The sequence below is a fragment of the Ambystoma mexicanum genome, chromosome 2q (assembly GCF_040938575.1).
Source record: "Ambystoma mexicanum isolate Mex_15411 chromosome 2q, UKY_AmexF1_1, whole genome shotgun sequence".
NCBI classification, from domain to species: Eukaryota; Metazoa; Chordata; class Amphibia; order Caudata; family Ambystomatidae; genus Ambystoma; species Ambystoma mexicanum.
In genome coordinates this window covers 323,182,468-323,197,571 of record NC_090924.1, presented here as the reverse complement: position 1 = coordinate 323,197,571, position 15,104 = coordinate 323,182,468, and the positions used below count along the sequence as shown (strand labels likewise).

At 46.9% G+C, this 15,104-nt stretch overlaps 1 protein-coding gene across 14 annotated transcripts in view; it reads left to right on the top strand.

Annotated features, from left to right (window-relative positions):
- LOC138569380 (uncharacterized) overlaps positions 1 to 15,104 on the top strand; it is a 248,235-nt gene that overhangs the window by 230,218 nt on the left and 2,913 nt on the right. For all 14 annotated transcript variants that reach the window (XR_011303227.1, XR_011303228.1, XR_011303222.1 and 11 more), the window contains one exon: positions 11,669 to 11,814. Coding sequence is in view for 7 of the 14 variants with exons in the window: in XM_069647317.1 (XP_069503418.1) it covers positions 11,669 to 11,814 (146 nt within the window). In the remaining 7 variants the exon portion in view is untranslated. The remainder of the gene's footprint in view (positions 1 to 11,668; positions 11,815 to 15,104) is intronic.

Here is a 15,104-nt window from a genome sequence, read left to right as displayed (position 1 = left end):
CATTAGGCCGAATTATTACAGCGGGTGCTGGGTGTTGGAGAGCAGCTGCTCTCTAACACCCAGCACCCGCCGTAATAACGCAGCATGCACAAATGTATGGAATAGACTTCCTACAATAAGTAGTAGTCAGGCTGCTTGGTCTTTAGGGAAGCCCTAGAAATATTTCTTCTTCCTAATGCCCACTCTCTACGCCCACCCACTCACCACACCCCCATTATGTGTGCTGGTTGGGTTTTTGTTTGGGCTGTTTTGGACTACTTTAGGTAAGTCTCACCCTCCCCACTCCCTCTCTACCCCCACTCACCAAATCCCCGCTCTCTGCCCACTCCCTTTACTACTACCCACCCTACCTCCCCTCTCTCTACCCCAACCCACCCCCACTCTGTACACCTTCCCACCCTACCTCTACTCTCCCTACTGCCATCCCATGGCATCCTCCGGGGTCTCGAAAAACAAAGTTCTGTTCTTGTGGAACACCTTCAATTTTGCTGGGTAGATCAGCATGTACTTGTGACTTGATTCACGTAATCTTCTCTTCACAGTCCCAAAGTTCATGTGTCTGCATTGCACCTGCAAGGTGTAATCCGGGTGTGCCGACCCCCTTTGTATTGTTCTGCCCTTCCGAAAATGTTCGAGAATCTTTTCACGATCCCTGTAGTTCAGGATCTTGGCGATCACCGGCCTAGGAGGGGTCCCCGGCGGCGACCTCCTCATCAGGGCCCTGTGTGCCCTGTCAACAGCAAACCCCTGGGTCAACACACCTCCGGTTATCTCCTGCAGCAGCGTGGATTCAATGTACTCTGTGGGATTCTGTCCCTCAGCTCCCTCCGGCAGACCAACGATATGGATATTATTCCTTCAGGCGCGTTCTTCTGCCTCCTCCGCCCTACTTTCAAGGTTCCCCACGCGTTGTACTAGGGTGTGAAGTTCCGATTTATGCGCAGTCTGTTGTGTTCGGGGGCACCTCTTTTTCTAAGTTCCTTGTGCGTTCCGCAGGTGATCGGACATCTTGTCGGAGGAGATTCACCTCCTCTTGCACTGCTCCAACTTTGAGCTCCAGTGCCGATTTTAATTCGGTCGTGGCCAGACCCAGTTTGGTCTCCCAGGCCACTTTCAGATCAGCAATCGCATCAAGGATCTCCCGGTTCGTGCCCATGGTGGCTCTGCCCCCAACGGGGGTTTTGTCTTTGCTCCTGGCCCCTTCAGCACCCGGTGACGATCTGGCGTATTCGTCGAGCGTGGGTTGCTTCCCCTTTGTTCTTAAAGGTTTATTGGTCATCGTGCTGTGACAAAGGAGTGCGGACGAGCCCCACAACTTGCAGCCCCCAGGCTTAGTAAAGTTTTTAGGCTGTTAATGTTAGGGCCCAGCGGTGTCTCATCACAGCCTCAAAGGTCCTCCTTCGCTGGCACACACGTCGGGCTCGGTCTCCGCTGCGCCTCGCCTGCCACCTCTCCCTGCGACGCAGCAGTCAGTTTATATGGCCCTTTGTTTACCGTCCGCCATTTTGTTTAGCCCCGAGACTCGGGCTCCCCAAATCTTCCAGCATCCGTCCCACGCCCGTCTCGCCGCGGATCGGGCCCTCATTGCGCTCCATTCGTGCCCCCGACGTTCATGTATCCATAGGTGTGCAGCAGGCTCATGTGGCAAAGGTGCAGCACGTTCATATCCAAGGATCAATGTTAGATCTTCCGGAGCCGTCCAGAAACACGTCCACTCACGCGGCCATGTAGCCACGCCCCCCACCTTTTTATAGTTATCCTCTTTAACAACTTATTGGCAATAAGTGCCTGTTGTTGCTTGGTTGCCCTAGGGGCTCCCCTTTTAACTTACTTTTGCTAACCTTGAGCTAACTACACTTCCCAAGGGTAGAAAGTATCTTTGGATCACTTTTACATTTTGTTAGGTGAAACCAGCACAACCCATCTTATGTGAAGTGCTGAGGAGATGCAATGTATCCCCTTTCACATTAAATCTGTAACAATTCTGTTACAGGGACAAGCTAATCTTCAATTGCTGGTGGCAGTGATACCTTGTATTAATTTCGTGCACTTTTACCTTGGGCTGTGTTCACAGCTGCAGTAAAGTCACCTAAGGGTGATCATTTGACCAAAATGGCTGCTGTCTTCTTTTTTCGCCATTTTAGTGTTTTCTGTCCTTTCTCATTCATTCCGCTGACATTCAGTGTGGGAAATTCCTTTGTGATTTTTATCTTCGCCGGGAGGCCCGTGGACTCCCCACCCAGGCTCCAGTCTGTCTGTGAGGGCAGGAAGCGAGGGAGGAGTCCATAACTCCACAACCCTTTTTCTTCCTTAGCTGAATGGGGACAAATCCCAGTGGGGGGGGGGGGGGCTAGCTGTCCTGATTGTACAACCAGACCGCCCCTTCTTGTAAAATGTGTGGAGAGAACGCAGAATTTGTGCTGTAGTTCCTGTTAAATACTGCAAACCTGGAAGCTGAAGAGTAGTCGACCACTGGAATCTAAACCGAAGAGGATGATGAAGGAACAGCAGCCGAAACGATTTCCAGCGACCGGAGAGCCTGCTTTGTAACCTGAGCCTGCTGTAGCCCTTCCTTCCATTAGAGCTGGGGACTCCTTCCGATAGATTGCATTTGGAGCCATCCCACGCGTTGCTGCAACCTTGCGTTGCTGCAGTTCCCTGGGATCTCGAGCCATCGTGCAGTGCACTGTTTTCCGAATTCCGTATCTCGCAGAAACTTCGTGGGCATCCTGGTGGATCTCCAGAGACACGATTAGAGTCCAAGAAGTCCCCTCACCAGAGTGCTGGACCTTTGTAACGACGAGAATTCAACCGCAAATTTCTGTCTTCTGTGTTCCTGAAAAAAGGCGCAGAACTGCATTCAGCCATGACTAAAACCTTGCCTACAGCCTTCTTCATTGATCCATGCTGCAAAGTCCCTTCCAAGGTCCTGCTTTCAGTCACCATGACAAGGAATCCACAGACTGGGTTTTTAGTTGCAGATCCTGAAGTCCTCCTGCTGCATAATCTTCAATGCTGAGGTACTGTGTTGGCTTGGGTATGTACTTACCTAAAGTCTGTTAGGATTTCTGTGTAGCTGTGGGGTGCTTTCTGTAATGGGGAGGCCTCTCATCCAGTACACCCAGTCCCATTGCTAGAATCCTACTGGGGTGTCTTCTGTGAAGCCCCTGTATCCTCTTCTAACTTTAGAAGTAAAGTACTCGCCTGTTTGCCCAGTCTTCCTGAGGAGCTCTGACTTTTGCTACTTCAGAACCTATTCTGACACTGTCTGTTGGTCACTAGTCCCTAGTGAACCCTCACCCCCACTTCGGCTACTTAGAACACTCATGCTCCAAGAACTAGGGAAAGACTTTGACGGGATTGGGCCTTTTGCCTAGAAAAGAGAATAAGTGTTAGTAACTTTTTAACTTGAAACAGAGTTGGTTGGTAACTGTAAGAGTGAACAGTTACAAAAGTTATTGCTTACCCTGGATGTGTGATGCACTATTCTTAAAAGAATGTTTAACATCTTTCTTTCCTTAAAAACCGTTTTGCCATTCTAATAGAACGTAGATGTGAAGGTATATTACTCACCTGGGATTAGGTCGTGCCTCTTCCCAAAAGTAATGTGTTGTTTTCACCAGATTATTCCTGCAGGATAATTGTACGAGTGTCCTCCAGTTGGGTCTTGCTTCCCCTGACTTGCTGCTAGCCTGTCCAGAATAAGTCTGTATTAGGTTGTTGCTTACCTAGAATAACTTTGAGTCATTCAGTAAAGTGTAGCATTAGGGTTTGCTTTCCCTGCACTGTTGTAGACAGACACCCGAAAAATCTGTGGGTTCTAACTGTCCTTTATAAGTCCTACAGAAGTTCCTTGCATAGCTCGGAAAGATTTAACCTGGACTCCATTGTGAGATAAAAAAGGTATATGGGTTGTACTTACCTTGAGTTAGCTGTATGCCATGCAAAAGTAAGTTACAAGAGTTACTGCTGATCTCAATCTGTGATTCACTGATCTCAAAATCGCATGTAATTGAAGATTACATCCTTAGGTTTTACTCACCTTGTATAACTGTGTGTTATCACAAAAGTAGTTATGTTTTTACTGTACCTGGAATAAGTGTTCCACTATTCGCAAAAAGTATATTGTCCAGTTGACTGATTATGTAATTTGTACCGAGAGTCACTGTACAACTGGTAGGGTCTACTGCACTTGCATTAATGCATTACTGAATGTAATTGTGAAAGTAACCATTGGTTTTTACTCCCTGAATAGGTGTGACCTATACTGAATGTGTATGAAAAGGGTTTGACTTCCTAAGGTTTATACTTTGATCTGTGTACCTTCATGTATAGTGTTTTTATAATTGTGATTAAATATAATGTGTTAGTACTTACTTACCCCTAGATTTATCTGGCCTACTTGTATTTAAATAAATCATTTATTTTTACATAAATAGTGTTTCTTTGGACCATTTGTATTACAATTTCATGTGTACTGATTTTACAGCCCTCTCTCCCTCCTAAAATAAGCCTGGCTGCTCTGTCTCCGCTACCATGTACGCCGTTGGTACAGCCTTATACTAAGAGTGGAGTCTTTTACTAAGCCCTTAGTTGGACTTCATAAAAACTGTCCTCACACCAACCAACCGACCACCTTACCCCCACACTTTCTACCCCACTCCCCAACCTCTCTACCCTCACCCTACCTCAACATTCTCTACCCCACTCTCTCTATCCCCACTCTCTCTCTGCCCACCTTACCCTAACTCAACTCTCGCTACCCGAACCACCCAACATACCCCCACCCTCTCCAGCCTCTGGCCCCACCCTCTCCAGCCCCTAATCCCACCCTCTCTAACCCTACCAACTCATCGTACCTCCCCCCTCCCCTCCCCACCTCCACCCACCCTTCGTACTCCCACTGTCTACCCTAACACCAGTCTCTACTGCCACAAACCCACCATTCCACCCTCTCTAACGTCATCCCCACCCTACTTCCACTCTCTACCCCACCCTACCTCCATTCACTGTACTGCCCACGTACCCCCCTCCCCACCGCCCCATTTTTAGTGGAGGGAGATTGTATGGAGCAGTAAGGGTTGTACCACATTTCTGTTTTGTTGAAGCAGATCTGTGAGGGAGGCAGACTATCATCTTCAGCTGTCTGTTTTACAGGGTTTGGACCCTGTATTGAAATATATTGTCCTGGTTACATTATCGAGGGTGATAACATGAGTCACACCTTGAATTTACTTAATCTCCAAGCACATTCGCTGCCCCACACCAAAGAGCTGACATTCCTGGTCTAAAAAGATGACTTTAGACACCATCCTGGAGTCATCTGACGGCCATGGAACTACATTAGAAGTCATTCTCACATAATCAGATGTCATCACACTGTTAAAGTCATCATCAGAAAATGTCTCAGAATGGTGGGTGATGATTTGGGGATGAGCTTAGTGTAAAGACTGGAGGGGGTATCTGTACTTCTGCCCTCTATATGGCAGGGTCGCGGCACAGAGCACCCCAGCCAAGGTACTCTATATGGTAGCTATGGATGAGCAACCAAGGCTTAAGCTCTCAGGAGGTGATGCAGGCTTTTTCTTAAGTACAGTGAGTCCTTAAGACGCCCCCCAAAGGAATGTCCACACACTGTTATGTACTAAGACAGTTATTTATATAACAAATAAGGTTCATATATATATTACAATTCAATAAAACACTTTGGAGTCTGGTAATTCTATAATTACGAATCTATACAATTCTATGTGGTGCTACACTTGGACTTTAAATTCCTTTAAAATGCATCAACAGCTTGCATCAACTGCTAGCAGTTATAGTAGAGAATACAAATCCTTCAGTAAGGTGTATCAGCTTAGATAATAAGGAAGGCAGGTTAAGGTTAAGCAAAGACAGAATGCTTTGTTTGGAGAGAGATGCACAATTCTGAGCGAGGATCCCCCCACCACCACCTGGGCAACCTGTAAGAAAGTGTTAACAAGCTCAGTCCATAAATGCTTAATAAGCCTTGCTTCTTGGTTAAAAAGTTCAACCGCCCCAATGTACCTGAAGTGGAAGTTTCTTCGACGGTATCCTTCGAGGGTGGACTCCATTTAAAGCAGGAGCCACTGGCCTTCGAGAACCTCAAGGAAAAGTGGAACAATAGTTCGGATACAGCAGCTTCGACCTTTGCGGTGCTCGTCGACTATTGTTTCCTCGATGGTGGAAGTCCTGTGAAGGTGAGGCGTGCGGTAGACCTCGATGCAAAAGTGTCACAAGTAAGACTATGTGGACTTGAAAGACCTTCGGCGGTGATGGATGCAGGCCCAGAAGTGGGCGTCAGATGTCACGGTCCGAAGTCCTCTGGCCTGTCGGTGCTGCAGCTGCAGCACATTCCTCAGGATAGCTTTGGGGATCAGGACATGACCACGGGCTGGACCACAGATCTTCACTCGGTCCGTGTCCTCGGTATGTCTTTGTCGGCTTCTGGTGGTGTGAAAACCCACCGGCGGACTTTACTCGGTAGCCAGCGACCTCGACTTTCTCCGGTGGGACAAAGGGGTCGGCGGTGATGGCAAGGGAGCGTTCTATCAAATGTTCTCAGGCAAGGTGCTTTCTCGGCTCCGGATGTCGAGCAGCACAGCGGCAAGGTGTCCCCGCTTCTGGGCGACACTTTTGGAACTGGCTTCCAGCGGTCACGCCAATCTTCCGAACCCCGATCGACATCAATTGACTTCGACCTTGATGTCCAGGCGCTCGCTTCAGGATTCTCGGCAGACCCCTTCTCCGGACGTCGGACTCACAGAGCTGGTTTCCAGGGTGCCTCGATGAAGAACAGCTGTTTTTGCACGATGGACCCTCGTAGCTCAGGGAGAGGTCTCCTAGCCAGGTCCTATCTCACATCAGTCCGCGACAGACTTGCTTTTTAATTACATCGAAGGAAATGCAGCAGCAATCTACTCCTCCAGCTGGGTTTCCAAGAACAGCTTCAAGTTTCGACTTCAGCTTCTGAACAAATTGTTAAGTGAGAGGTCCCCAGATATACACATCTGTCCCTCATTCACTCAGGCTGAGCTAGGCTCAGTCAGACATTCGCACAGAAGGGCATTCAAGCAGGCAGGCAGCCAATCGGGCTCACAGGCATTCAGGCCATTCGCTTCACCCAAAAACCCATAACCAGGAATATTCAGCACACTACACTGCAATCATGTCCGTTTTAGACAGGGCTGTCTCATTCATTGTGTCCCACACACAGAAATCAGAAACCCATAACATAGAATGCATATTGGTCACACATTCTAGTCACACAGGTCCCACCCCAAGGGTGCACCCACAACATACAGTCACTGGGAAGGCTCCAGCCGGTCTGGCCAGGACTTCCCCACAATACCATATATGGTTCTTCCATCCAACAGCCAGTTAGGGGGTAGGGACAGAGTCGTGGCTTCCAAGGACTTAGCGAAAACAAGGTAACAGGCAATAGAAACCAAGAGGCCCATTGGGCCACCTTGCCTTCTCTCAGGAATCCACTGTTTCCTATGGCAGGGCCTGGGTATCCTCTGAGCTCCTGTCATATCAGCATGAAGCTGTCATCAGCCCATACCCTGCTCTGCGGGCAACACACAGGTGCCCAAAAACATACCGTAGGGGCACAGGGTTGTATCCCAATGGTCTCTTGTCACTACAACCAAAAAGAGGAAGAGCTGCACTGCCAGGGATCCCAACTGGACTTTTGTGCAGAAAATAACACAGCACACTCATAAGGGAGGACAAGGACAGGGAGGCCCTGTCCCTATTTCCAGCATCACACTTAGTTGCTGCTTATGCCAATATCATCCCTATTTTAGAAAACTTTGTTCCTGATGATTTTAGGATGACTTGCTGATTACTTCAAGAGCATTGCCATGTTTGTTTCTGATATGGGGATGATCTGCTGATTACTTTGGGAGCATTGCCATGAAACATGTTTGTTGTTGATGATTTGGGCATGTCTTAATGATTATTTCAGAGCATCACAGATATTGTAGATTGATTTGCGGGCTAATACTGATTGTCATTCAGCTTTTGCTTTGTTGCACTTGTGCTGAATGATTTTAGAATGCTTTGCTAAGCACACCTTTTTCGTATTCTTTTTAATTGCATGTAAAAAGCATAATATGGATATTATTTCAATTGGAATACTCCATGTACAAGTGCTAAACCAATCAACAGGAATCGCACTTAAAAAGCATACAATCCACAGAAATATGTTTATTTCAGTTATAAGTGACTAACACATGTAGGGAAATCATTTTAATTAGTTCATGCACCCTGCCAAAACGAATCTGTGTTTCACGACACATATTGGTATAGCCGGCCATGCAGCCAATCATGGACTAAGTGTGTCCTCTATTCTGCTGCTAACCACAAGTAATAGACTCTCAAGTCAAACCGACTTGCCAAGTAAAACTCAACCACCACAAGTACACAAGAAAAGATTGTCCACACAATATATCTTGGTTAAAAAATATCATCTGTACATAACCGTTGCGATATAAATAAATCTCTACATTACGAAAACGCCACACTATGTATAGGACCCTACACAGGGTCTCCAGAACATACATACTTAATGGATGCTCCACCCGGTCTAAGTAACAATCCCCAGCGTGGCAAGGGTAAAGCTTGAGATTATGTTGGGCCAAAGTGGAAGCCAGAAAAGATCCTTTGCCATGATAGTCAAAAGCAAGTACTCACCATCCCCAATGGGGCAAATAGGAGACTGTTGGGTGAAAAATCCCATCTGACTTTTGTCTCAAATAAAAACACATGAAATAAAATCTGCATGCATTACAAACCAGAGTTTTTCAATGCACACTAAAATAATGCATCTGAAATTCATTGCAAGAGCTGGAATATCGTACTATCCTGATGTTGCCTGCAAACTAAAAAGGAGCTTTTTGGTAAAGGGAGTAATTATGTTGCTTTCATGTTATTGTTAATATTAATTGGTCTTAGACTGCACACTGCTGCCACTTGCGTTGTCTCTTGGTGATCTGGCGGGCCTGAAAAGGAAAGAGGGCTTGGAGAGGGTATTGTTAGTAGGATGGAGTGGGAAAAGCGCAAGAGCTTTGATGTGGTGTTCGTAGCTTCAGTTCGGGGACACCTGTCACTCTGTGATGGCTTGCAGTCCTTCGTGTTAGTTGGTGGGCGTGTATGTATATTGTGGATTGTTTGTTTTCTTGTTAGGTGTGTGTAGTTCCTGGTGGTTTGTGAGGGTCTAGTGTTTTGTAGCATTAGTTATGTAGTATGAAGTTGTGTTAATGGGTAAGAGGAATATTTGAGAGTTGTTAGTGGTTTTGCGAACATGCATAGTTTCCGAACACATAATGTATTGGGTAGATGCGCTTAGGTTCAAAAGCATACGTCGCCCCGAAAAGCATCTATGCACAAGTAAGGTCCTGTGTGTTTATGTCCATGCATGTACCCCAGCATTGCTCTTCAGTGCTGCTGTGCATCATGTCGGGTCCTATCCCTTTCCTGGGACAACATCCGAAGAGGATGAAACCAAACGTTACTTCATTACTAGACCTCATAATATTATAATGTCCTGAGCCTCCTTTAAATATTTTACAGTACTGGAAACATTACCTTTTCAGTACTGCATCCCCAAGCAACTGGCAGAGTCATGCTTTTGCGTTCGGCCTGTGCTACCATAAGGGCAGCCAAACTGTGCTTTCCAATTACAACCACAGAAACATCAAAAGTATGTCACAGGATTTACAACCACAAAGGCACCCTGAACCACATATAAATATAATAGAAAATGCCTTACAGATCTTCGAAAACTACAATTGATGACCATGTCACGGTGAAACCTAAAGCTCTTGGTGTGCATGCATTTGTTAGACCAGATAAGAGGGGCAACCTTCGCGGTTTTTTTTTCATTTTTTTTTCTTTTCAGCCTGGGCCTATGAGCAGAGAATAGTCCAAATGCTGAGAGAGCAGCCGAGTGCAAATTGAGATAAGAGTAAGCATACATATAGGAAATGCTGAGTCTTTCATCTATGCCAACCTGAATGCCACACTGTGGTCTTTCTTTGAGGTTGCTGCTGTGCGGTCTACGTGGGAGAGAAGAAAGCAGTGTTGCTTGGTCTGCTTACTATAAGGAACTTTGTGCTTCTTTTTGCCCAAGGTCAATTATAGTTTTTGCAGGTTGCTTGTTGCGGTTTTTGTCCGCTTATTACCCCCAGGAAGCGCTTATTGTTGCGCTTTTTGAGTTCAAGCAGTCGCAAATCTATAACAAGCAGAAGCACTTCACAGACCTGCTTCATAACATGAATGAATGAGATAAGTACTTACCTGTGCTGTCACTGTCGGCCTTCTTATCTTCATTTGAATGACGGGACTGCTGCAGCACCGCAACCCCTGCTGCTACATTTCATTAGCAGAGGGGCTGAGAAGAGCATGTAGCTGAAGCCCAGGCTGGTGGTTGTAATTACTGCAGTCTGAACACCCAGCGGGCAAAGACGCAAGGCTAAAGTCTTGCCTCGGTAAAAGCATAATGAGACCAGACTAGTCCGACCATTAGGGCAAGAGTGGTAATATGAAAGGTCCTGCCCTTTTAGGCGCATGCAGCAATTTGGTCTGCCATACGTCGTACGTGCTTTTCTCCAAGCATTAGGACTATCTTCAAAACTTCCTTGGTAAGCACTTTCCTCTTCAACATACAGGGATTAAATTACACCCTGCAAGAAGCACATGTGAACTACAGATGCAGCTGGTAAGCATTGGTTTACATTTTTTAATTCATGCCAGTTGAGGGACATTTTCATATTGGTTGATAGTACACCTCATTCCGTGTCATTACCAATATGAATACACAGGATACATAGTAAACCCAGTGACTCACGTAGACTTGCTGATAACAGAAAGGTAAGGTGGTATATACAATTACAAATCCATTCTTGGTGCGTAATTGTTTCACCAACTAACAGACATTCATTTGGGTTCCTGTTAAGGGGGCCGGCCTCCCTACTTCTTTTACTGAACGTGTACATTACAAATGTCTATGAAATAAAGAAATCAGAATAAAGTTGATTATACTTGGCCTGGCTCGCACAAAAGTACTGACCAACTGTGGAATGATTGACATACCCTAGACTCTCAAGCTTACTGTGGTCATGAAGGTCTGTTTTCCTTGGAATTTTGTAACTTGTAGTTTCCTCAATCAAAAAAACATAGCAGAAAGGCTGACCGTATGTTAAAAACAAGCTGTCCTACAAAAGGATTGCATAGCATTACAGAACTAATTCCTACAGCATGTTGCAAACGCTACTATGCTTTCACCTTTCCACTATGGCACAATCTCCTCTGCCCCGGTATACCTCTACTTTCTATACTGTCTCCACTCTACAACCTCCACCATCTTTCTATTTGCCCATTCTACTTCTGTTCATTGAGTCCATAGTTTTTCCATTAATTGCTCACCTCCACTGGTTATTAAACCTAACCCCCTGGCCAATGATGTGCTTACACACATACAAAAAATAAAAATGGACACGAATTGTAAGAAAAATAAAATGCACTTTTAATAAATGCTTTTGGTTGTAACATATTATATTTGTGTTCTCTCTATGTATATTTGCTTTATTTTTCTTATTTCTGAGACCTATCCAGTGTTTTAGTGTTTTTCTTGTTTTTTCAGCTTATTTGGTTGGAGTCAGCTTGTTTTGAAGGGGCATTCAGCTTATTTTTTCCTTCTGAATTGGCAACACTGGAAGAAAGGCGACTGCAATCATGGATTCCAGGCTTGAAGGCACGCACGTTTGGAGCAACTTGGATCAACCAGAGGTAATTTTCTTTCCTTTAAATAGGAGTTGGGTGAAACTGGGTATTAGGAGTGATTTGTGTAGCTTGTAGGCTTATTTAGTCAGGATAGGGCACTGGTGTATATGTTTGGATAGGCTCCACGTGTGCTTCCTCGCTTGCTAAAGCTAACAAAGGAATGGTGTCTGGTCCTTGTGGCGTTCTGGAGCTACTGCGATAATTCGGAGACATGAATCAATGTAAGGTATACTGTTTTCGGCAGACAAAGGGCTTGTTTACTTTGAGTGGTAGATAGTCTTGCTGTGTGCATCAATTGGGATCTTGTGCCGTTTCCCCACGCAATTCAGTTCAGATGCACAATAAAGTGTAAAAACTGAAAGCAGATTTAAACGCACAGTTGGCAGGCATGTTTTACTGCATTCAGAACCCTGATCATAATCAGATCAGCAAAACTGGCTATTTTGTTGCTAAATAGCATCCGTTCATAAAAGGACTCCACTACGGTGCAATACAGAGCAGCCCCTTTACAGTTTCTGGGTTGGAGTTATCAGCCCTTCATCGAAGAGGGGGGTAGTTGATGGAGAAGGAGTGGCAGTTGGGTGACAAGGAGTGGCAGTTGGGTGAGAAGGGGGAGCAGGTATGGAGGGTGGATGGGGTGAGAAGGGGAGAATTGGTGCAGATGGATATGGAGAGTTGCTGTTTGTGGTGAAGGGGCTCGTATTGGAGCAGAATATGCTTGGGCAGGTGAGTGAGAAGGGGGCACTTGGAGAAGGGGGTGGGTCAGTTGGTGAGGGCCATAAGTGGGGGTTCGGGGCAGTTGAGGCAGAAGGGGCAATTGGGGAGAAGGAGGGTTGGGGCAGTTGAGGAAGAAGGCAATTGGGGAGAAGGAGGGTTGGGGCAGTTGAGGAAGAAGGCAATTGGGGAGAAGGAGGGTTGGGGCAGTTGAGGAAGAAGGCAGTTGGGGAGAATGGGGCTGTGGGGGAAATTGAAGAAGGGGATGGGTCAGTATAAGGGGTAGGGGAGAGAAGCAGATTGGAGGGCAGTTGCGTGGAAGAGAGAAGGGGCAGTTTGGAGAAGGGATGGTCACCTGGGTGGGAATGGGGCACTTGGAGGAGAAGGGGCAGGGCAGCTAGGGAAGAAAGACAGCTTTTGGGGGAGATGGGGCATTTGGGTATGGAGGGGCAGTTGAGAGAGAAGGGGGTGGAGGAGACTTCATGGGTGTTTGAGGGAGAAGGGGTCAGGGGCAGATGTGGTGAAGGGGGCCTGGGGGCAGTTGAGGGAGGATTCATGGGGAGACAGCAGGGCAGTTAAGGGAGATGGTGAAATTGGGGAGATGGTTGGTGCAGTTGGGAGAAGGGGCAGTTGAGGGTAAAGGGGGAAATTGGGGAGGGTTGGGGCAGTTGCGGGAGAAGGGGCAGTTGGAGAGGAAGCGTGGGATGGCAATTGAGGGAGGAGCAGTTGGTCATGGGGGAAGTGGGGGGCAGTTGCGGGAGAACGGGATGTGGGAGCCAATTGAGAGGGTAAGGGTTGTGGGGGGGTGGGGGAATTTGTGAGGTGGGTGGGTAGGTGATGGAAAAGTGGTAGTTTACGAAAGAAGGGCTGGGTGAGAAGGGGTTAGGTGATGGGGAGAAGGGAGGTGGGAGTTGGAGGGGGGGTTGATGGTGGGAGAAGGGGCAGTTGGAGAGAGAGTGAGGGGCAGTTGTGCGAGAAGGGGGCACTTGTGCGAGAAGGGGGCACTTGGGAGGAGAAAGATGGGGCAGTTGGTGAAGAAAGACAGCGGTTGGGCGGTGAAATGGGGCAGTTGAGGGAGGTGGAGAGGTGTTTGAGGTAGAAGTGGGCAAAGGGAGTTTGGTTGAAGGCATTGGGTGGCAATTTGAGAATGTTATTTATGTGGCGCTTTTGCCAAAGCACTTTACATAGAACACATTTACATACAATATCACCCAACCGAAGTAGGTACTTGAAAGGCTGAGTTTGCCTTGCTGGGAATCAGACCTACTGATCATCCCACTGAGTGTTCTTAATGGGGCCGTTAACGAGAGAAAGGGTGGGCCAATTGAGGGAGAACGCAGCTCCTGTTGGATGTCTTTGAGGCACACATTAAATAAGTTTGCTCGCTCAAGTGTTCAGCGACTAGGATTTCATCCCAGGTTGTCCTGTTTCCAGTGCAGATGTTTACCCACAAGATGACTTAAGTGGCATCAAAGCACACGTCTCCTGTTTGGATTTTGTTTTCCTTGGAATATTTCACTATATATTGTTCAGTTTAAAAGGTGGACATAGTTAATACTCCTCTCTCCGGCTATTTTTCCAGTGTTGATGACCTTTTTTAAATGCTCATTCATATACTGGGCTTGGGCCTGGCTGCATTGTTATTGCGTAAATGCTATGGCTCTGCCTGCACTGTGCAATTACTTGGGTGTCGAGGCACTGTGACACTGCCTAAAGGCTGTGGGCCTGGCTGCACCGTCATTACCTGTAGGCCTTGGGCCTGGGTACACTGTGTCTTTACACTCAGTCTTCACTCTAAACCATTGAATCAGGGTCTACAGCAAGACCACCTCACTAAGGCCACGCCACCACCATATGGGCACCCTTCCCTGACTAGCCTACTGAGTCTGGTCCACCCTGTCCACACACTACTTGACCCTCGGCCCTGGTACCCCAGGCACTTGCCCTCTTGGGCTCCCTTTAGCACTTGCCCAGCCCCTGGTTCCCCTGCCGCCTGCACTCCCCCCTCCCGCTCTACCTTACCCCATCCTTCCTCCCTGACCTGCCTCCTACCCCCTGCACTTTCTCCTACTGCACTTGCAAAATACGAATGTCACAAGGCCTAGTGGGAACGTTGTATTTGTTTTTCCCCTCTGTCCCTGCAACCCCCTTGCCTTGCGCACCTGTAGTCACCTTTTGTTGTATAGGAGCCTTAAATGTGCTCAATAAATACATAAAAAAAATAAAGATACACTTGACTTCTAAAGTGCACCAGGCAAAAGACAAAATAACCAGAGAGGACATTTTTCATTAAATACACTGGCCAAGTATAAAAGGTGTTCACCTTTTTAACCCAGCAATATGCAGTGAAATATTCCCTAGAAAACAAAATCCCAATACGAGCATGTGCTTTGATAATTGTTTTATGCGTCTTGTCGGTAAGTATCTGCACTGGAAACATAACATGGGTGAAATCCTGGTAGCCAAATGCTTGAGCAAGCTTGCCGACCTCAGAAATGCCCAAGGTGCTTGCGTCCACCCACATGTATCCTTTACTTGTGCCCTGAAAAGCAGCACATGGCCACAATCACAGAAAAACAAAC